The 22,506-nt window shown below is 43.4% G+C and overlaps 2 protein-coding genes across 2 annotated transcripts; both read right to left on the bottom strand.

The window, feature by feature from the left end:
* Window positions 1–477: 477 nt before the first annotated feature.
* On the bottom strand, window positions 478–2,969 carry LOC101160413 (chromobox protein homolog 8). Its single transcript, XM_004071683.4, has 5 exons — window positions 2,676–2,969; window positions 2,512–2,555; window positions 2,069–2,134; window positions 1,679–1,745; window positions 478–1,427 (listed from the first exon to the last, which is right to left on the bottom strand). Exons 1-5 carry the CDS (start codon window positions 2,742–2,744, stop codon window positions 627–629), a joined length of 1,047 nt encoding a protein of 348 aa, XP_004071731.1. The 5' UTR covers window positions 2,745–2,969; the 3' UTR covers window positions 478–626.
* Window positions 2,970–6,944: 3,975 nt separating this feature from the next.
* Window positions 6,945–13,264, bottom strand: LOC101160166 (E3 SUMO-protein ligase CBX4). The gene is made up of 5 exons (XM_004071682.4): window positions 12,962–13,264; window positions 12,820–12,863; window positions 12,162–12,227; window positions 10,574–10,640; window positions 6,945–9,517 (listed from the first exon to the last, which is right to left on the bottom strand). Exons 1-5 carry the CDS (start codon window positions 13,028–13,030, stop codon window positions 8,156–8,158), a joined length of 1,608 nt encoding a protein of 535 aa, XP_004071730.1. The 5' UTR covers window positions 13,031–13,264; the 3' UTR covers window positions 6,945–8,155.
* Between the last annotated feature and the right edge of the window lie 9,242 nt (window positions 13,265–22,506).

The raw sequence follows: 22,506 nt of genomic DNA, 5'->3' as shown, positions 1-22,506 counted from the left end.
TGTAATTTCTTAAAATTACTTTATTTATCAGTAACTTTTTCTTAGTTGACTTCATTAACACAAGGGAGCATGCATTGCGTGGATTGGGTCTCATCTGACAATAAAGACCATCTTTTAAAAGAAAAATGTACACAATATTTGCAAAATATCACATGAATCATGCACAATTATATTTTTATTTGTAATCCACCAAACAAGCTAGAAAGAAACCTCTGAACTAAAAAGGATAAAGCTTTGGAAACAAAGCTTTATTTTGAAAAGGATATATAAGTCCGTTTAAGTAGGTTGATCGCTTTTCAGAAAAAGGTTTGCAATGTTCAAGTATTTTTTAAGGATCAGTTCCCTTCTTTCTGTAGTATGTCTTGTGTTGAAAAGAAACATGAAATTTGAATAAAGGTTGAGGTTTTTAGTTGAAAAAAATACACAAATAGATGAGAAATCGAAATAATGAAAGAAAACATTAAAACAGAGAAAGCATGACGCGTAGACTTCTCTCTTTTTATTATTATTATTTTCAGGATTGTATTAAATATTGTAGTACATGACTGACTTTTACCTAGAAAAAATATAGCATGACTATGGGCCTGTTTGTTAGTGGGGCATTCAACGAAACTCTGCTGACATCCTCATCTCTCCTCTTTGAAAAATCCTTTGTCCGTGCTGCTCTCTCTGACCGTGACCGTCAGTAGGTTTATGGTGACGTCAGTCACGGTCACGCTGTCCAGGTTGGTGAAACTGGGGGTCCAACAGGAGGCTGAGCGTGGGGCTGAGTCGTGGTCTGGCCGTGACGTGACACCGACTTGCCTCTGGAGCGCACAGCTGTCCATCGCCCGAAGCCTGCGCTCCTCCGCGGCGCGCCTCAGCGCGCTCTGCTGCATCCTGCTCAGACAGTCATGATCCCTTTTACGCACATCTGGACTGAAGGCGCAGGTGTAAGACAACCTCGCGCCCCCTACGTGTCTGTGCTGACTGCTGCCCTTGGGTGTGATAGTCGTCTTCTCCTGGAACCGTTTGGTCAGCTGGATGAGAGTGTGTTCTGACGTCTCCTCGCGATGATGGAGGCGCCGGGGAACCGTGGGCATCTCCTCCAGCAGCCTTCGTTTGGCGTCTGGTTCCTCTGGGGCGCTCTCGTCGTGTTTCTCATGATGCAAGCACTTCGGTTTGCGTCCTCGCTTTTTAGGGAAACGTAAAGACTCCTGAGCACCGAGAGGAGGTGGAGGTGGTCTGGGCCTCCTCTCCGGCTCTGGAGTGAAGACGTGGACGCTTTCGCCTCTGTTGATCGCACTCGGAGGGAAGAGAGTGGGCACCACGGTGCGTAAACCCTCTCTGGCCCTTGGGGTCACAATGGGCTCCGGGACAGGATAAGAAACCTGGATTCCTCTGGGAGACTCCATCCTAAATTCATACGTTTTTTCTTTGGCTTTGGCCTGAGGACAGGAAATAAAATTATTCAGTCTTTTCAAACTAATGATGAGGTTTACTAGAAAAATATTATTGAGTTAAAATCCCGCAGAACCTTCTTCTAAATGTAAATATAAATGATGCATTAAATCAACCTAATCTTATCTAAACTTCGCTCAAGAGTTTCAAAATAAGTAAGATTGATTTTTTTCTAAAATAATAATCATATTTGCTATTAACATTTTGTGCATTTGAAGAGGTGAGAAGATGCACCCACCTTCAGGAGAAACGTCTCGGGTTTGGGTCCCCTCTTTTTCGGACCGAACAGTTCTCTTTCTTTCTCCCTGAAAGAGTAAATAATCCTAAAATTAAATAATAATACTCTAGATTCTTTAATCTCGCAAATTATTCACCATTGACTAAAAGAAAAAAAAAGGTTCCACATGACAAAAAAACACCTATCCAATGGACTTAGATTTATTTAGTTTAGCTGAACAAAAATGAGGCTTTGTGCAAACACACTTTCTATAAGTTTTTTGCTACCTGAAATCACTTCTTTACGGGGGGAAGCCGGATTATTTAATAACCAAATTTGCGCCCCATACCACTGTGCTTTCGAGTTTGCGCAGAGAGGCCTACAGCAGCGCGCTGTCAAATGAAGCCTCACCTCTCCTCGAAGGCGGCAAAGAGGCGCGCGTCCAGAATGTTTTCCTCCGGCTCCCATGTGCTGTACCTGTGTGACAACAAGCGAGAAGGGGCGGGGGTTGCAGTTCAAACATGACATCATGAACAGTACTTTTTGGAAAGCAATCCGGCCGCTCAAATTGCAGGCAACGTCGCGGACAGTGACGCATGGTGAAAGCCCGAATCCGCTAAAGCTATGTGCTCTTCAGAAAGTGGGTAGCTCTGCGGCGGCGGACGTTTTACCACAAGAATGTTGCGCAAAAGCCGCAAGACGTGCGACAGACTGCGCCAAATGATGCGCAACGCAAACAAACATAGGAAAAGAAGAAAACAACCACAAGCTGAAGCCACACTCTTAGGTGCTGCAGTTGTTGCGAGCGGCCAGGATGGAGCGCTGTGCTTCACAGCCTCGCCTTTAACACTCACTTCTGAGACCAACCCTTCCATTTTACCAGATATTCCCAGCGACCCTGCAAAACAGATCAGATACACATTTAGGTTATCAGACAGCTGCACGTCGACCTGGAAGAAGACGCGCTTGCGTGATAGATAAAGGAAGAGGCTGGCCGTCAAAAAAGAGCGGCGAATACCCGTCTGATCCGCCGTTTAATGATGGACTCGGCTGCGAAGACGCTTTCGCCGACAGCAGACAGCTCCATGATTCACCATGCACGTCGCTGATCCGTGCCGCGCTTGTTTTTTTGTTTTTTTCTTTTTCTTTGGTTTCCCCTCTCGTCCTCCTTCGGGGTTGTTTAATTTCGCACATCCCATAATACGTGATCTGGAGAGGACGTCATCACGTCCTTTTCTGTTGCCAGGCGCCACAGTCGGTAGGACGGATCGTGGTGGAGCACATTGGCTCTGTTGCTGCTACGTGCTCCGGGTCTGTAAGTGAGGGGGAGGAGTCCCGCTGCTCCGGCTGCCGCGCTGCTGTACAGGAATGTCTGGCACCGTGGAGCAAGCAGAGAGAGAGGCTCCCAGAACGGGGGCCACGGGCCCCACAGAGGTCCCCGGAGGGCTTTAAAGAGTTTCACGCCGGAGGACAATTAGTCACATCAAAAACTAAAAACATGTGGGTCATAAACAACTAGTTATTAAAGCAACTTACAGAAAATATCAAGGCCAACAATTCAGCAGAATAATTGTGAATCATCTATATTAAAAAAGAAAATTAAAACAGGCCGCACAAAAAATGAAAAAATAATTTGGTCTAAAACTATGACTCCCAGTATTACATTTCATCTCAAATTAATTGTTTCTTCGATGTCAACGCGCGCAGATAATTTAGGTAAAAGTTCGAACCGCTTTGTCTTTAACTTTGACTTTTTCCGAGTCTCATCAGGTGAGCCTCTGCGATTGCGCATTCATTGAGATTCTGCGCTGCGCAATAACAAAACCAGCGCGCAGCATTTCAGCGTGTGCGCACAACACCCGATGATCCCCAGAAAGCTTTAAAAGCATCTCTGCAATTTTCGAAAAAAACATTTATGACTTACAAAGTGGCAAAATGAGTAATGGTGCTCTCTAAAAGAAAGATTTATGCTATGATGGGTCGGAAAAATTGTGCAGATAGGTCAGGTTTTTTGTGTCACACGACCACGTGAAAGATGAACATGAACAGAGCTGGATGATGAGCGGTGTTTCTTGCCTAAAGGTGATCAAAAACGAGTAATGCGCAGCCTCTAAAACATTTCCTTTTCACGCAGTATAGCTCCTTTAGCCAATTTACAAATTTTTTCCTTAAAACATTCATAAAAAACAAATAAATAAATTAACATGGTCCACAAAATACTGCAACATAGGTAAGAGAATGAAGGTTTAAAATAAATCTTAATTAGCTGTGTTGGGACAACTGCTTCAAGAAAATTATTGCTTTTTTCAAATAATGTTCAAACACCTTTAAAGATGATTCATTTTTCATATTTTCTCCCCATTAAACGTAATTTTTTGAAATTTTTCTTTCAGTCTCAGTCCATATATGGGCATTGTGAAGATTTCACGGTTTTAGAAAAAACAATTATTTATAATTTCTTCTCTTTAACCACAATAAAATGCGCAAAGAGAGAAATAGTTTGTAAATAATAAAGAAAATAATATTTATTATTGACATGAGTATTATTAATTTTTATACCACACAAAAAGCAAAAGAAATTTGGAGCTTTTTTTTACATTGAGTTCATTTGGGGCCTCAGCTGTTCTTTCCTGCATGAATCTAAATAATTAAAGGAATAATTGTCACTAGATGTAAACATTTTTATGAATTTTTTCTGTATGCATCCACTTAAATCTCTAATTATTTTCATGTATTTACACAGCACAAGTCCTTGATGGCATCCACACTCTGCACAGAACTGAAACGAAAAGGATGACAAATAAGGTAAACCATGACTGAATAAGGTAACAAATTAACCCCACAACTAAACCTTTTTTGATGGAGTTAATACGGGGAAAAAAATCATTCATTTGTTCAGTTGGACTGTAAGCAGCCTGCATGGGTCAGCACGGGTTTAATTAAGTATCATCATGTTCACAGGTCAGTCGTCAGCCTATAGAACATCACGCGTAATGTTGGGACCGAATCTTTGAGTAGGTGTGGTTTAATATCGTTGTAGATCCAAATTGTTGTTTTTATTGGATTTAATCTATATTTCTTTCTACTTGACGTCTTTCTTTCTTTAGCGCGGTCCAAATTTGGTGAAAGGACACAGTGTCGCTAGTAGTTGTGTCGGAAATTCTCCCCAGACGTGATTCAGGTCGACTTTCCTCTCGAAAGAAATGCGTTTTCTTGTTCTGTTCTGACTCGACTCGTCGTGGTGCCGAAAAACCCAAATAATGGATCCACCTTCACCTTTATGAGGCGCGGTCCGCAGGCAGGCAGCCCGATTTTTATTCGTTTTCGGTCATTATGAAAGCTTATGGGGTGGTGGGGTTTAATTATATTCCGGCAGATGTGTGTTAAGTCAGACACGAACAGGAAGGACAGTCTGCCTGCTCGCAGAGAGGTGCATGACGCAGCAGCCATTTCTCCTTTATGAATTTTCAGCCATAAACGCAGATCTGACACGTCTGCTGCTCTCTGTTAAAATTTCCCCGCAGTGGCGCAGACAAAGGCGGGCGCGTCGCGGACAAAAGATGCGTTGTGGCTGCTGTGGAAATATGAACCACCATTTTGGTACTCATAGCGCGCAGACCGACATTTCCTGTCGGCGCTAGAATGGCTGAATCTGGTGCGCGCTGAGAGGAGTCAGCTGCGCGCAGAGCCTGCGCTCTTGAGCTCCATATTTGGCTGCGCGTCGATGAAAAGTCAGTCTGCATGAGCCGCAATGGCGGCAGGCGTGCGTGAATAAACAGAGCTGCCTCTGTAAGAACATTATTGGCTCTCTGGTTTCTGGGCAACTGCAGCGCACTTGTCCTACTTACATGCAGGGCGACAACATTTTCAAGAAATGTGTTAAAGCTGCGACACGCCTTTTGGATTTTTTTGGGGGAAAGCATCACTTAAAAGCGGCCTGATGCGTCCAAAAAAAGATTTTCCTCTTGGATGAAAGCGCACAAACCTACAAGGCCATATAATTAGTTTCAAAATGAAAGAAAATCATCAAACAAGGATGAAGCAAATAAACAAAAGGCACAGTGTCAGTCGTGCGTTTATTTGTGAAGGCTAAGGAGACGCCGCGGGCCTGCAGCAGGTCCCTCGCTGAGATTTTAATGAGAGGCATGACCCTCACGAGGAGAGCTGCTCTGCGCAGACTGAAGCCGCCGCTGCACGATAAAGAGGGAATGTGAAACATCACACTCTGTCTATAAATATGCCGCCCCGCTCCACGCTGTTTCACTTTTCTATAGATGCGTTCTCACAGCTGCTTCAAGAGGCCTGAAGACACGATGGCTTTGACATTTTGACGCAAAATCAGTGTGCAATTATTGTTCAGCACAACCCAAATGGTTTCATTTCTTGGTTTCTATATGATTTCCTTTTAGTTAAACTGGAGACGTGGTTGATTAATAGTCCACACTGCCTGTGCTGAAGGTTCAGACCTATAGAAGTTTCTAAATCAGAGCAGATCTGGAACCAAATTCACACCATTTTCCAAGTTATTTTCATTGTTGGAAATGAAGTTACAAAACAAATTGAAGAAATTGTTAGGAGCAAAACAGTCAAAATTTAGTGTGACTTCAAAAACGAGCAGACTATTTAATTCAATCTTTGCTTTGGCCTCAATCAATAAAAAAGTTGACAACTTTTTTCTGACTTTATCTCCTGGCTTCCACGAGGACTTAAAAGAGCCCCAATCCCATTTTGGGGGTCAATAAATGTTCCTTTTACTCACAATCTGTACTTAAGCTTCACATGCCCCTACAACAAAACTTCAGTTTCTAAATCATTCTTTCTTGGAGAAAAAGTTGGGAAAAATTTTACATTATTGTGACACAGGCCTTCTAAACAGATTTGTCAAAAATAAAACATGCATTCACAAGCCGACAGGTTTCAATAAATGTCCTCCATGCTCCATTGAAGCCTTTTCCAAAACTCAAGCGTTACATAACAGCTTCCCCTGCACTCCTCCACTCAAGTAGTGTGTTTACATTCCTGTTGGAGGTCAAAGAGGTAGAATAATGCACGGAGAAGGTTTTAATAATACAAGTGACCGAAGCAGTTCAACAATACAGAGAGTCCTTTGTGCAGGAGGGCTTTTGATTATGCAACATGATCTGTTATCCTATTCTTGCCACACAAGTTTGTATTTGTCGTATTTAATGCTTCATTCTTCTTCACAAAAACAAGATCAACAATGACACACATAGCAGTGGAAAAATCTAGAGATGCAAGCATGAAAAGAAATAGCCACAAGAAAACGTTTGAGGTCAAATCTCTCTCTTTATTGTGAAATATTTCACCGGAGAAGCGTAACGGAAAGGTCAGCAAACTCCTGATAGAACATACTTTTATGACAATCTTTTCAGAGTGCAAAAAGAAAAAAATATATATAGAAAAGAGGAGCAATTTGACTGAAAATCAATAAGGTGAAGCTGCAACTTGATGCAGCGAACTCCTTCTAACTGCTTTTTTGAACATATGTCAATAAATATGCATTCCTGTTTCTTGTTTTAAAGCATTTTAGCATTCTGGCTGGATTTGCATTTATTGTGCACCGAAGGCCATTCAGACTTCAATGTGGGTTACATCCAACATCTCTGACATTTCAGCAGCATACAAAGAAACCTCTTGGTTTTAACTGGATCGCATGTAACTGCGTACAAAGTCTCATCAATGACCCCGGCAGCTTCCATGAAAAACAAAGCAGTGCTCACATGCATTCTTCAGATTATAGCTTTAACATGAGATGAAACCCAAAACATGGGAGGTAAACAAATCAAAAGGAGCATCTGAACACAAACTCACTTCTGAATCCAATTTTGTTAGTTAGCATCTGATTTGTAGCCATAAAACATCTTAAATGTAAAATATGCAGCCTGGAGAAGAAATGCTGGTAGTTCATAAGGAGTGAAAATATGATTTAGTGTGTCTACACTGGGATTCACGTGACAGGACTTCTGGAGCCACAAAAAAATTTCCCTCAAAAGGCAGCTGTTTGTCAAGAATAAAAAGGAATGAGAAAGATCTCTGAAGTAAGACTTTCTTTCTTCACCATGTGGCACAGAAGACATGGAAATGCATTAAGTGCTTCAGTTTCATCTCTGATTGCTATACACCCAGAACATCCTCTAAGACCAAAATAAGATATATTATCTTTTCTTTTTTAAAAACATATATAATCCTTCATACATCCAGGTTATAGGTTTGGTACAGGAAAGAACAGCAATTAAGTTTGACGAATAAACAGTTTTTTATGTGGAGTTTTTCCACGTGAACGCTCAAATCCTCGAGGGCACTTTCTTCGCTACAACATCACAGAGGAGTTACTGTAAAAAACATTATAAGAAACATACGGAATTTGAGTGATAAATTAAAAATTTCTTTATGTACAAAAATCCAAATGTTTTTAGTAGTTTTTTTTTTTTTTACATATAAACATATGAACAGGAATCCCAAACGATAGAAAGTTTCTCAAAAAGAGACAAACTCTTTGAAGGTGACGGTCAGACTGTTTGTTGTGATATCGGTAATGATGATGTTTCCCATGAATGGGGAGATGTTTTTCGGCGGGTCATTCAATTTCTCTGTGGATTTCTGTGTTTCTTCCGTCACAGTAGGCGTGTCTTTGACAGCCGCCTCAGAGTCGGGCTCTGGCTGCGCTTTGGCGTCAAGCGCGGACCTGTTTTTTGGACAGCTCAGGTCCATTGGCTCCTCCTGGTTGCCCGCCGCATCGTATGTACAAACGCTGGGGCGTGGACCGCTGCAGTGTAAGTCCATGGGTTTGTCCTGAGGGGGCGCGACCACAGTGCTGGGCATGCTTAAACTCCTTGACGTTAGAAAGGTTTTAGGAACATTCCTGTCCTCAACGGGATCTGAGAGCTTCCGCTTGCGGTGGCTGGGAAAGGATGGGATCCTGATCTGGTCCACAGCCGTAGGAGTTGGAATGTTGGTGTCAACGGTCCAAGACGTTGGAGGGGAGCTGGCGGTCAGCTGCAGAGGCAGGTCTTCTGGTAAATCCGCTTGACCGCGAGCCACTTCTGTGTTGTATTCCTCAGCAGTGCTTGGTGATGGTTTGGAGAAATGCCTGTCCTTGGGTGAACACTTCATGAGATGCTCTGCAGCAGAAACGGAACTGCTATCGCAGAGTCCACTCCCAGAAAGTTCCACCATTTTACTCCCGTTTTCAGGCGGTTTGGTGCTCTGGGAGTCGCCTTCCTTTGAAGACTCCCCGTGTTTCCCCTTCGCTCCATGAACCTTGTCCATGTACTTCCCCATGACGATAACAATCCGTCCGTTTTTGTTCTTATTCTTGATTATCTTCATTTTGCTGCTGACCGCCGTAGGCAAAGCCGCATCCTTAGGATTGGGCTTCAGCGCGTTCTCGCTCTCCTTAACAGCTGGTTTCCTCACTTCCACAGCCAGCTCCTTGACTTTATTCAGGCAGCCAGTGTCTTTGTCCCGAACCCATTTCTGCTGCAGAGCCAGAGGCAGGTTCCAGCCTGGGTTTGCTGGCTTGGTAGCTGCCTCCTGGACTTTGACCACCTCTTTGAGGCGTGAAGCCTGAATGTCGTACATGTGTGGGTCAGGCTCATAGTGGTGGTGCTTTTTGCTGTTCAGCTGGTAGATTAGCCTCTTCTTGCTGTTGGGGAGCGGATCGGCTGGAACCTCCTGGCTGCTGGGCTGGTACTGATGGTGCTTTTTGCTGTTGAGCTGGTATTGCTGGGGCTGGGAGCGCTGGACCTGGGTTGAATCAGACTTTGGAGTGATTTCCACTTCCTGAGATGTTTCCTCGAGACCTGCAGGAATACTGGATCTCCGAGCGAATGAGGGGACCTAAAAAAAAAAAAGAGAGAGAGATGAAGTAGACCATTTTTTAAAATTTAAAATGGTTTAAAATCGGAATTCCTGAAAAAATGATAACCCAGAGCGCCCATATTGCAACAGTAATAGGGGGAAGTCTCATCTAGACAGACAAATCCCAGCTCACATCCTCCCTTTGACTTTAGAGTAATTTGTCAGACTCAGCTCCCAGAGGTACAAAAACACAAAACAGCTGTTTAATGGCTTAGAAATCATAGAGGTAATTTCTGAAAAGCAAAATTGCCAAAAAAGTGCTAATTCTTTTTTCCATTAGAGATAAAATCTTCTCTCAAAATTGAAATGCCAATTCATTAGTTAAAAAATGTTTTTTTGTTTGTTTTAATGTAAGAATCTTAAATAAACATTTACTCCATTTAAGTATTCAATTGTCCAAAAACATACCAAAATTCAATTTGTTTTGTAATATTCATTTTAATCAATTAATATTAAAAGTTCCAAAGCCTCCAAAGACTGAATTGAGTATTTTGACAGACCCAACTCTAGTTTTTCATTCATACTTGTATCTAAAAGAATCATCCAATCAGAATGCAGCTCACAGCCTCCCTCCCACCTCAAGCCCCAAACCTCCCCCTCCACGCCATACAGACTGACCCCGTGGTTGTCAGAGGGGCACCGCAGCGGAACGCTCAAGAAACTACGGCTGTGACCCGAGGTCAGGGAAGTGCCACCAGACATGTCACCCTTCATCCCAGACTACCGGACACGTGTGACTCTGACAGTCGGCTCTGCCTCTTAAAAGTGACGCCACATAGCAATCAGCTTGGGCTCTCCAAATATATAATCACGTTTGGCTCGAAGTGTGGTTCAGGCACCGAAAGGGACGCAGAAAGCTACTTTTTTTGCAGCAATTTCTGTCTTGGGGTTGAAAATATTTGGAGACAGAAAAGATCCTTGATAAAATACTATTCAGTGTGCAGATGCCACACGAGGCAGAAAGATGACAAAGATAATGTGGGTTCAGTCGGAATGATTTAACCATGACACCTCACTGTACAACACTTTATTTACCTGAATCAGAAGATGCTTTGGCTTTGGCCCTCGTTTTTTATACCCCATCAGCTGCTCCTGCCTCTCTCTGTGGAAAAAATAAACAAACTTGTATTATAGGCACATTTTAACACAAGAACCCTACTTAAACCACACACAACCTCACAAGCTCATCGTCTGAGCACTCGTTTCTTCACCTTTTCAAGGTCAAAAGTGGAATAGTCATTCAGAGGGGCTAATGAATGCTCACACGGATGCTGCTGCAAAGCATTGTGGTCCTTATTTGCATAGCTCTCCATGGTAATCGGCCCATTCCATATTCTCATTATCCTAGAGAAATTCAATTAAGGCAGCAGCAGGGAGAATGTCTCCCCGTCTTTTAAACATCCTCCCTCCTGCAGCACAGCCTTCCTCTTTCTGCAGCACATCTCTAATTAGGGTCACAAGGTAAAGCGAAAAAAAAAAGCATAAATACACCAACGTGGAGCACCTCTGGGATTTGAAAAAAGCAACACACCTTTAAGTCTTTTGCAGAAAAAACACCATCTTCCTCATAAATACAGGATTATTTTTGCAGCGCTGAGCCCAAGCACTGCTGCCACGCATGAAATATTGCTCCCTGATATAAACCTTGACTCATCATTGGCTCATAAATAACCAGCGGTGGGTGAAGGCCAGCTGTAAACAGGCGCAGAACCCGGCCTGTCGTTTTGCCTTCTGCTACAGATGTTAAAACTATCAGAGCTGCCAGGAAAAATAAACAGCTAGTGTAATGTGTAAGATTTCAAACAGCGCCTAACAGGGTGACCCCTATTCACACAAGATTTGGCAATTACAGACTCCCTAGTTGAATCCCATCCCCCCTCCACTGGGAGCAGAGAGGAATCCATACACAGAGGCAGCTCTCCATGACCATCAGCACACACACACACGCATGCGGGCTGAGAGGGGAATATGAGAGTGGTACACTGAAAACGTTGAAGAGCGCTGCGTGTCAATTAGCCTTTTCAGAGAAGCGAATTCCTTTCCCCAGCCATCACGTCTTCACTCAGTCCCTGGTGCAGCCCGCCGGCCCACAGAGCGTCTCCATATCTCACAGGCCCGATGGGCTGCAGAGGAGGGGCGGACACAAGGTCGGCAGCATTTCAATTCATTAGATTCGGGAGCTTCCAGCTGTTTTTCAGGTCAGAGATCCACTTTACGGGAAGATTAGTGCACGTCTCAAGGTGGAGTTGGGGGGAACAGGAAAAAAAACAAGCCTGGGGTCTGAGGCCTGAAGTTAAAACCACAGCTGTGCTTGTACCCTCCACTCTCCCACATCACCACCTGCCTCAGCACATAACCCAGCCTCATGGGAACACTGCTGCACAGTTTTGGTTTTCACAGGCCGAGCCACATCAGTCTTCTTCCACATCCAAAAGTGCCCCCAGTTCCACAAACCCCCCCCCCCCCCCCCCCCCCACACACACACACACACACACACACAAAAGGGGAGAGTCCTCCTTAGGTGGTGGGAGGGGGGAAAAGTCAGTCCCTCCTCCTATGCCCTTATATGTTCATGGCTGGAGTGGAGCCTGAGAGGGCCTCGTCTAAAGTCCACGTATCTCACCTGTGTTGAAACGCGACCAGCAGGCGTGGGTCAAGGATGTTTTCCTCCGGTTCCCACGTGTTGTATCTGCAGAGAGGAGCAAACACATGTCACCATGCTGTCACATGCAGCACTCACCCCCACCACACAGAAGAGTCATCACATCCACCCAAACAGGTGAGACTGTAGTTGAAGGTGAAGAAAACAAAAACACCCACCTATCATGTCATTTTTTTGTATTTACACTTTAGATTTGCGCAAAGAGGGACAGAAATCTAAAGATCTGGATGTCCCGCAGCAGCTCATCCAACCTCTAAGACGTTCAAGTGCGGGAAGGGGGAGGAGGGGGGGTGTATTATAGGCTAAAGTGTGCGCTCCAAGCGCTTCTCCAGCTCCAACATGGAGTCGGCCATTTTAGCAGCGCTGTCTCGTAAATTCGCTGGCAGAGCAGAAATAATTAAAACGGGATTACATGGCTCTGCCTTCCCCCTTCCCTCGCATAAATTAGTGAAGGCATCCGCGGACAGACCGAGCCGCATACCGAGCGCGCTCCCCCAGTTACACACCCGCACATAAACACCCGCAGCCTGCGCGCTGCGGCGTCCTATCGTGCACTTGATTTGCCTCCAAACCGTTGGATTCATCATGCGTTTACGTGCGTTCAGGTGCGTTTACTTACTTAGGGGACCATCCTCGCCACTTGACCAGGTACTCGATCTTCCCCTGCGGAGAAGAAATACGGTGAGGCTCGTGTGCAAATGCAACATCTCTCCATACCTGGCGCCTCCATGTCTCCAACCTCCACAGCAACCACCGCTTACCTTTCGGAGGCGCTTCTTCTCGATGCCCTCCACCGCAAAGACGTGCTCGCCGGCGGCAGGCAGCTCCATTCTCGGATTAGTCCGATCGCAGTGGAGTGGGTGGGTGGGGAACGCTGGCGTATCCCGCTCTGTGCGTGCCGTTCCGTTCCGTGCGCGCTCGCCACCGTGTTTCCAGTTTTTTTTCCTCCAAATTCCGACTGTGTCTCCCTCCGCTCCTGTCTCACTCTCCGCGCGCACAAACACATTCACAGCGCTGCGGCTGCGAGCAGCTCTTTTCGTGCAGCAGCTTCGACTCGGAGCGTGACGTCAGGAGGGGGAGGGGGAGACCTTGCAGAAAGGTTGGGGGGTCCATCCTGAGACTGCAAGGGGGGTGTTTAAAATTCAAATTGTCTCTACAATAATTCAGCAGTGCAATCCAAATTTTGGATCAAATCCAATATGAAGATGGCGCATTTGGATGCAAAAGACTCAGTCGTTTGTCTTTAGCAGCAAAAAGGTGAACCTTGGTCAGCTGAAAATAACTCGTCCTTCATCACCTGTCAGGAGTTTTGGCCACAGGAGGATAGAAAGTTAACAAGCCCCGTAAAAAGTGCCAGAGCTGTCAGCTCTGTCACCCTGAAAGTTGAATTTCTTGCTGGGAGCTCAAAGAGAAATATGGGTCACACTTATGTGTCAAACAATGTGGAGCCATCAACTGTTTTCTGACAAGGATGCAGCTTCCATCTTTCTGACAATTCATCCACTGAAAGCGCCAAACCCTTTTTCTTTTTTTTACAATCCTCTCTATTGTCTGTGGTTTAAAACGCTACTTTTGAGACAGGCAGCAACACATCCTAGATCACGGGTTAACATAATGATGTACTGTAAATGCCTCCCGCACAAGGTCAACTGATTTATGCGGATTTAATTGGAAACACAAGCCCCTTGCGTTGCGTAAACCTCGCGGTTTTTGCGCGTAAATTCGTAACGTGCGCCAAGAAGCACCTCAGCGGAAGAAAATTTCGTTACTTTTTGGCGCGCAGATGGTGTCAAATGACAATCAAAAATGAAGCCGATGTTTTCTGCCTGCCTCCAAAATAATTCAGCAGCATAAGGGTTAAAATGAAGCCCGTAAGCAGAGCGGCAGCGGCCAGCCTATTGAATCCAGGCACGATATATCTCTGCCCTGCCATATAAGGTAATGGAGAAAAGCGCTGAAATGGGACGTGTTGTACTCCGAAATTCTTTGGTTTGCAAACTGATTTGGGCGCAGGATGGGTCTGGGGTCGTATTTGTCACAAAATCGCTCGATTAAAGGCGATTGTTCAAGCGCCATCCCCGGTTTTTCCCCGTGCCCTTCATCCGTGGCCAGGCGGCGCATACGCCCTGCTTCCCCAGCAACAGCGCAAAAAGGGAGAGCGAGGTAGAGCGGAACAATAAGAGAGTAGAGAGAGAATTCAAGTTTGTGACAAACAAATGAGCTCCCGATAAACCAACAGAGCCATGGTGTTCTCTGATATGTTGATAGTTTAATTACCACCAGCAGCCCCCAAACTGCGCAACTCTCTCACAGCATCACAGAGCGCAATTGTGCAGTTATTTGCTGTCAGCTCTGTTTACTCAACAGGTACCCAAAACACAAATTATGAGCGATCCACGCACGTTTGCGCCAACGAGAGACGCCCGAAGTCTGCGCCAAGACAGAGAGGATCTTTTCTAGAAATCCTCTGACTCAGCTTGCTGTGATCCAAGTCTGTAAAGTAGCAACATTTATTATGTCATCAGATGATTTAAGATCGACGGGACTTAATGACAGGACAGTTAAGCAAAGAACAATTAAAAATATATGTTTGGAACCCGAAGCTCCTCATTCCTTCTATAGAAAAAAACCCGCTTCATTTCTTGACCATTTTTATTCATTCACTGAGAACTTATCCTCTCAAGGTGCCAAGGAATTATTTCAACAGTTGATTACAATTCACGATACAAGTTACACCGAAGAGTTTATTCTAGTCAATCGATGGAATTCTTCTAAAAAAAAATGTTCCTGCTCCGTGTCCCCTCAGGAATGCGTTCAGGTGAGCTCCGCTCTCCTGCGTTTAATCCACTTTTAAAACAACAACGCATTCTTCATTAAGTCAAATTTATTTGAAAAAAACGAGAGTATCTCTAGCAAAGGATTGTGAGAGTATAGATCAGCAAGGAGCAACAGGTAATTAAAAAAAGAGACTTAGTGGCGGCTAAAACGTAATAAAACACAAAACTGCACCAACATTTGGATTTTACTTTAAAATCTGTGTTTCCAAAAAGCTGCATCTGCAGGAAACTCCGTTTATTTGGACTTGCAGCGACCCGTCAAGGTTAAACGAGCTGCTATCTAACACGAGGATGAAGTCAGGGTCTGTTTTTTATCTGGGGGGCTCTGTTCAGACAACTTATGGCGTCATTTTCATCTTGAGAACAAGGCTGTTTATAACTGCACATGCAGAGCAGGAGACAAATGTGTTTTGGAGGAGAGCACAGAGTGTGGCAGCTGCTCCGAATAGATTGTTGGAGACTTGTTCTTGAGTTTGAAAGTGTGGAGGTAATGAATATTATTTGTAGAAATGTACTCAAGTATTTGATTTTTTGGGGAGTGGATTATGATCTGACTACACTACAGGAAACGTTTTCACTTTTGCAACATGATTTTTTTTGAATTCTCCATTTCAGTAATTGTCTCATTTGAAAAGAAACTCTAAAATGAATCTAGAGGAGCCACAAGGCCTCCTTTTCAAAAAGTGAGCACCTCCATGAATGGAGTTGAGAGGAAAGGTGGAATTGATGCAGGAGTCAGCTGGGAGCAAACAAAATGTTGGTATAAAGAAAGAAAAATATCCTGCCCATCAAGGGGACAAAGAGATAAGGATCTAATTCTTTGAAGAATCAAGGAAGAAGGAGGATCACAAAACTGTCAAGAGGGCCTTGAGACACTCCTCAGTCCTTGAGCTCCTCTGTCAAACAAGCTGATGCAGCAGGGATGGAAATGATGGAAGACTGAAGGTGCTGAAGATGTTTAATTAGCTCCTTTAAACCCATTCTGCTCCACGACTTCGTGTTGTCTGTTTGAGCTAATTATGCTGTAACAAAAGATCCCTCTGCAGCATCTCTCCCTCTTTGCCTCAGGTGTTAACACAGAAATCTCTCCACTCCTTTGTCTGCCCCTGACATATGTTTCATTATGATAATTTCATAACAAATAGGGAGCCATTAGGAAGTCATTCATCTTGCTTCTGCAGATTTTAATGTGGTGTGAAAACGGGGTGGTGGGTGATTGGAGGAGCCCCCCTCCCCTCCTCCTGCAGTGTCATGGTCATGGCCATTGTTGCAGAGAGGCGACAGGTCTGCAGGGAGGGTGGCAGTGGGAGGACCCCCCCCCCTTCCCCTCCTTCATTCCCTCCCTTATTTTCCGTCCACTTCTCTCTATCTGCAGTCGTGTGGGGTTCACAAGATGAGGGGGTGCAGGAGGGGTGCACAAGGCTTTGGTGGAGGCGAGGGCCAAGGCCATGAGGAGGAAAAAGGAGGTGCTGCACAGGAATTCTGGCAATTCTGCAATCAGAGGATTTGTTCTTCCCTTCTGGACATGTGATTGGACCACTGTCACCATGACAGATCCGCTGGAAATCACAATAGTAAGCACACAAATGCCCGCTTTGGGGAACAACAGCTGAGCAATAGTGTGCACTTTTCTCTGATCTGAGGAGAAAATGGTTTCTTCTTTTTATTAGTGTGCAGACCTCAGCGCTCCTCTAAATGTGTCCATGACCCAGCACTCAGATTTAGCTCCCTTCAGTCTAAAGCCATGCTAATGATGAGTGACACAGCCCCTTATCCTGAGAGCCCTTCCCTTGCTTTGCCCCTCCTCTCCCTCTCCCATCCCCTCATCTCCCGGGAACAGCTTATTTGCCTGTTTTTAATTGCTTTTTAATTTACATGGACGCTGGGCCACAGCAGATTCAGACATTGAGGCCTTTTTTTTTCTTTGGGTGGACAATTTGCAGGAAGAAGAGGCCACATCAACAAAACAGGGGTAGGTTCCTCTTTATGGGGTCAACACCGGTTCAGGAACAATCAAGTGTCCAGGGCAGACACAAGCACAACAAGGGGGCCTGAAGAGATGGGGGGAGAAAAGGAGATGAAGCTGCCATCTCTTCATCAGAATCTAATAAGAGGGAGAAGGAGAGAACTTGAAGATAGGCAGACTAAATGTCTATTTAGATGGAAATCCACTCAGGCGTTTGCCCAGTATCGTTCCTTTTTTTTTTCCTTACACAATTTCCTTTGGGCTTTTGATTGGCGGCACGACGCTTGGAGCCAGAGATAAAGCTAGCTTTCTTTCCTTGAGCAAAGAGCACAACTGGGATTTATGATTTTGTATTCAACTTAGAGAGATAATCATCCCACCATGGATTGTCTGCTGCTTCTTTCAAACAGGCTGCAGTCACTCGTGAAGTGCATCCACAGCATTTTTAAATCCCACAGTAAACAAAAGACTCTGCTGCTCAATATTATCTACACTTCTCTTTATCTTCGTCTTTTTTTTTCCCACCCTCGAGTCAAAAATGATCTACTCTTGAGTCCCATTTAAATAGAGCACAAGACATTACAAAAAACCCAACTAGAAACCAGAACAGCCACACGGCTGTTTTACCAGCTCTCGCTTTCAAACCCATCGATGTAAAAGAAGCCTGTCAGTGAGCGCGCCTGTCAGTCATCGCTCATACACTCTTGAGCACGCGTAGCCGACATCATACACTCAACACAGGAACTTGGTGCAGGTCACAGGTACTGCAGCTCACCACATCAGAGGGACGAAGGCCTCTTCCTGAGCAGCAGCACAGACAGCTCTTTGTCTGCTGCGTGTCCTGTAGTGTCCCCCTCTGCTGTCTGTGAGGTCCAATTGTTGCTGCTCAACATGAATCTGCATTGGAAAATGAGAACATTGACATATAAGCTCACACTTGCACCACTTTTGAAAGCCTGAAATGTGAGTTAAAAAACCATTTCTGCTTCTTTCTCGGCAGAAGGTTTTGTCGGACTGCAACTTTCCAAATCTTCTTTGTTCATGACAATTGTGATTTATAAGCTAATACAGACCAGAAGATGAGTGAAAATAACAGAATCTGCAGCTTTTTCAAGAAAGTTGGGAGCTTCAATCGCTCACACTGAAAAAATGATTGATGATTGAATATACAACGTAGAATTGCCTTAGTCAAACTCAACATTTCACCCTGACTCAGTTCAATGATATAAGATGAATTGCATTCATTAATACATAATGTGTCAAGAGTTTTCATGTTCTCACTTTTAATCAGAGAGTTAAAGAGAAAATGTTTGGCTTAAAAACAATTTGGAGAGTTCACTTTTTAGAGATACAAGTTCTACTCGTTATCAGTTCTAGTTTTTGTGCAAGTAAACCTTCTTTTTTTGTGAACTGTATTGTAGAAATATACAAATTCAGTCAGACTGACACACAAGTGGACCTTGAAGATATAAGAAATGTAGAATTACAATGAGTCTGCTCATTATTATCACCAGAGCTGAGGAAGATTTGACAAAATCCTTTTCTTCTCAGAGGGGAATCTGGAAAAAAACAACAAAAAAAGTTTTAGACCTAAAAGAATTTTTCCAAAGTGTTTTGTTAAAACAACAAGGCTTTTTCTATCAGAACTGGCAGAACTTCAAACTTTTGTGTGCGTGGCGTGCAGAGCAAAGACAGCAAATGTGCCTCATTTGTTCAAGTAAAATTGAATTAGAAATGGATTTCTCCTTAGAGAAGTGGATCAGTTTACAGAAACAAATGACTCTTTTTATGAAATCTGAGTTTTGATGCAAGACAGATGCGAAAAATTACTTTTAGCATTTGAGGTTGTGACAAAAGAAACAATATAAAACAAAACTTTGCCGATGTTCAGAGCCATCTGAAAGACAACTTTTTTAAAGCTTGTGCTATCCTATGACCCCACCCTTACATTGATTTATTATCCCTACCATGACAAAGGTGGATAAAGGTGAAGAGGATTTCATGTAATCCATGGACACCAGTGAAGATCACAAATCATTGAAGAAAAAAGGTTCAGCGCACTGTCTAGTGGGTCTAGATGACCCAACTCCCAATGTTTACGGTAAGTGCCTAGGATAGCACAAGGGTTAAACTGAGACCGAAGCACGAAATGTCTTCCTAGTGATACATACTTTTTTCTGGATTTAACTTTATCCGAGATATCTATATTACAGAGCCCATCGCAGAAGATGTGAGCCCGCTCAGGTTTAGTGGTAGAGTCCAAAACCAAATTCTCTGTTGTTTTTTTCAGAGAAGTTAAATTCAGCAAAGCTTCAGGTTATTCGGCAGCTTCTTCTTCCTTGGACAACACAGTCCATGTGTTCCCATTCCATACGGTTCCTCCATGATATATCTCTCTCCTGTGATGGTTATTTAAAGGGAGGCCTATGGATTTTTTCCCTCCATACAACATAATGGTAAATCAATAACACAGACCGTACAAGGAGCGTCAGCATTTCACAACACAGCCTAAAGGATGGGGATCTATATTAAAGACGAGATCCTAAAAAAACAGATTACAGGAGTTTTTAAGAAAGAGCACAAGCACTAAAAAGGTTCATTTTGATTATTAAAAACAAAAAATTCCTAACAGATTTGGTTTACTGTCCTAAAAAGGTGAGTGCATTCTGCAAGATTAAAAAAACTTCTGTAAAAGTTGAAGTTAATGAAAAAAGAAAAAAATGACACCCAGCCCCTGTCAGCAGCTGGTAGAACCACATTTGTCAGCAACAGTTAAAGCTGGAACCCTTTACTGTTTGATATTATCAGTTTGGCATCTGCTGGGAAATCTTATCTCATTTTATGAAAGTTAATCAGACTGACAGGCTTGGGTTTCAAGTTCCACCCAAGCTTTTCTAATAGGCTGGAGTTTCTTTTTAAATTACAGGTCACAAAAAGTGGCATGCAACATGTCACACCTTTCCGTTTTACAAGTCAGACGTCCCTGTCCAGGCGTCATGGAGTCAAACTGACAAACTGTCACATACTATAATACATGATATTTTAAACAGCCTTTTGAGTTGAGATGTACAATCGTTGCACGGCCTGAATATGCCAGAACAAAGAAACTTTTGTCTCACTTTTTGTCTCACTATATGTCACGTTGTCATGTGACCTAAATTGTCACTTTAATTCAATATTTGCACTTTTTTAAAACTGTTCTGATAACAAAATCCTTAGCAAACGAAGGATTTTGTTGTTTTTCTAAGCAGGCTCATGGATCTTTGGTTAGTGAAGGCATGTGAATGTAGGCTGACATGGCTAACGTGCACACACGCCAACTTGAACACGTTTAACATGTTTTCCAGTGAAAGGCATGTCATTTCATAGAAATTAAGTCAACAAGTCAGAGGCTTTACATTGGAATAGTCAAAGTGTGTGTGCATGTGTGTGTGTGTAGTGGGAGGGTGTCAAGCGGAAGGAGGGAAAGCGGTTGTTATCATGACTTATGGATTGGACAGCGGTTGCCTATTGGACGGAGAAGACAGGAGTGGTTACAGGGAGGAATGCCTTTGCTTTGTTTAGAGCCGAGGGGTTTGCAGAGGATGAAATGGAAGGCTAAATCAAAGACGAGCAGGGATTGAATCTCCAGAAACATGAAAAACGTGTGATGAAAACGCGGGGAGAAAAGAAGCAGCTGTCAAAGGCCGAGACGCCTGGAGGTCCTCCGTGTTTACACTTTCCCCTCTACCTCCTCCATCGTCTTTATCTCTGACACGGCTCGCAATCCCTCAATGACTCACCACACGCTCCAGTGCTGCGAACCTGGCTTTGAGAGACGAGGAGGGGAGGGGCTGACCCCCAAATCCTGCTTAATCATTCCTGAAGTACTACTGCCGATGGCCTGTGGGTATGAATGAAGGATGAGGATTCAGTGGGTGGGAAACAGAGGAGGATCTCATCCAGATATGATGACAGCTGAAGTAACAGTCTGTATCAGGCCTGTTCTGACCACACTCCCACGCTCACAACCAGATCTAAAAGTTGGGGGAGCCCTCATCATGGTGCAACTCCCACCAAACTCTCCGGGTTTGTTTTTAAAGACCCATAACGATCTGAAAAGACATCATCCTGTAAGGTTAACACACAAATAAACACGCCAGCACACCACATAGCTGACAAAGTGCTAAAGGTTTAATTTATAGTAGTTGTTGTCTGTTATTAGGGTGTTTGTAGCACCTCTGCAGAGGTGTCTGCATGCTCATAGTTGTGTCTGCAAATAGAAATTACCTTTTCCTGATGAATCACCTTTAAAGATGGAAGCTGCAGAAGGACAACATACTCACAAATCTGCACATCAGGCTGCACTTTAAGAGGTTAATCTATACAAACCAACAGACACAGAGGGGAAAAGCTTTTTGTAGAGTTTGCTCACTGGATAAATTGGCCCTATTGCTGTGAAACTAAGACAAAGCTTTGTGGTTTTGGCTGAATCACCCCACAATTTTCACACATCCTGCTTGAGGAAGGATACAGGAACAGAGATCGAGCAACAAAAAACACCAAAAGAAAAAAAGCTTTATGTGAGGAGGGTGCTCTGCAGATCAGCATGTTTTTCTAGAGCTTTTAGGTGCAAACAAACCACAGACTTACGGTATTTTATAAGTGTCATGATCCCATTTTTGGAAAAAAAAAAAAAAACCAACATATTTTTTAGGATACAATCACTTGGGTACACCTTAAAAGGAAAATGTTTGCTAAATTGCAATTTAAAAAATCTGCATTTTTTTGTTTTTTTAAACCTGGCTTTAAATAAGTAAATAAATAGTTTTTATCTTTCATATTGTGCTGGATGATTAATGACGCACTTTCTCTGATAAGACAAGCTAAAAATACACATTTATCTTAGCTCTTCTCAGACTTTAAACAGTACGGAGGGCAAGTCCAGCCAGCCTAATAGAACTGTTCATCGTCTGCATTCTTCCTTTGATAAAAAAGACAAAGGCCTTTAATGATATGGAAGCCAAATGAACCAGAGCCTGAAATTAACTCTGCGGATTCAACTCTTATGTCAGCACAAATTTAGCTTGTATAATTCATAAAATAATAAATGTAAAACAAGAAACCTTATTTTGAGTTCCTTTTTCAACAGCTTTTATCTTCATAATTACCTATTTTCATAGTTGGAAAAGCTTCTTAAAGGCATAACAAGAAACAATGCTTAGCCTATTAAAAAAAAAGGTTGATAAATTAATAGCCCTGAGTTTGTTTGCAGTTTTCATGAAATTATTGATAAAAATGACCACATGAATGATTGCATCACTGGGGTTATTGATGGGGACGGGGAGAACATGTGTAATTAAATAGTCCCCTGTGTGTGCTCAGGTCACCCTGATGGCTATCGGCAATAAACAGGAGGTGGACAGAGAGGAGATGGAGATCAATACCGGAGTGTCAAATTTCAAAACTGGAAGTCAGATCAAATGAGTTTGTGAAGATTAGAAGTTCTGGCTGGAATATTAAT

This window comes from Oryzias latipes, chromosome 8 (genome assembly GCF_002234675.1).
Source record: "Oryzias latipes chromosome 8, ASM223467v1".
NCBI lineage: Eukaryota > Metazoa > Chordata > Actinopteri > Beloniformes > Adrianichthyidae > Oryzias > Oryzias latipes.
Note: the sequence above shows the minus strand (reverse complement) of the source record. Positions and strands in the feature narration are given on the sequence as shown.

What these genes read in the sequence shown, in the direction of transcription:
- LOC101160413 (XM_004071683.4), bottom strand. Translation starts at nt 2,744, where the DNA reads ATGGAGCTGTCTGCTGTCGGCGAAAGCGTCTTCGCAGCCGAGTCCATC. An exon ending in TTAAACGGCGGATCAGACGG is followed by an intron (nt 2,556 to 2,675) that starts GTATTCGCCGCT and finishes TCTGTTTTGCAG; the next exon opens with GGTCGCTGGGAATATCTGGT. An exon ending in TGGAAGGGTTGGTCTCAGAA is followed by an intron (nt 2,135 to 2,511) that starts GTGAGTGTTAAA and finishes GTTGTCACACAG; the next exon opens with GTACAGCACATGGGAGCCGG.
- LOC101160166 (XM_004071682.4), bottom strand. Translation starts at nt 13,030, where the DNA reads ATGGAGCTGCCTGCCGCCGGCGAGCACGTCTTTGCGGTGGAGGGCATC. An exon ending in CTGGTCGCGTTTCAACACAG is followed by an intron (nt 10,641 to 12,161) that starts GTGAGATACGTG and finishes TTTTTTCCACAG; the next exon opens with AGAGAGGCAGGAGCAGCTGA. An exon ending in CAAAGCATCTTCTGATTCAG is followed by an intron (nt 9,518 to 10,573) that starts GTAAATAAAGTG and finishes TTTTTTTTTTAG; the next exon opens with GTCCCCTCATTCGCTCGGAG.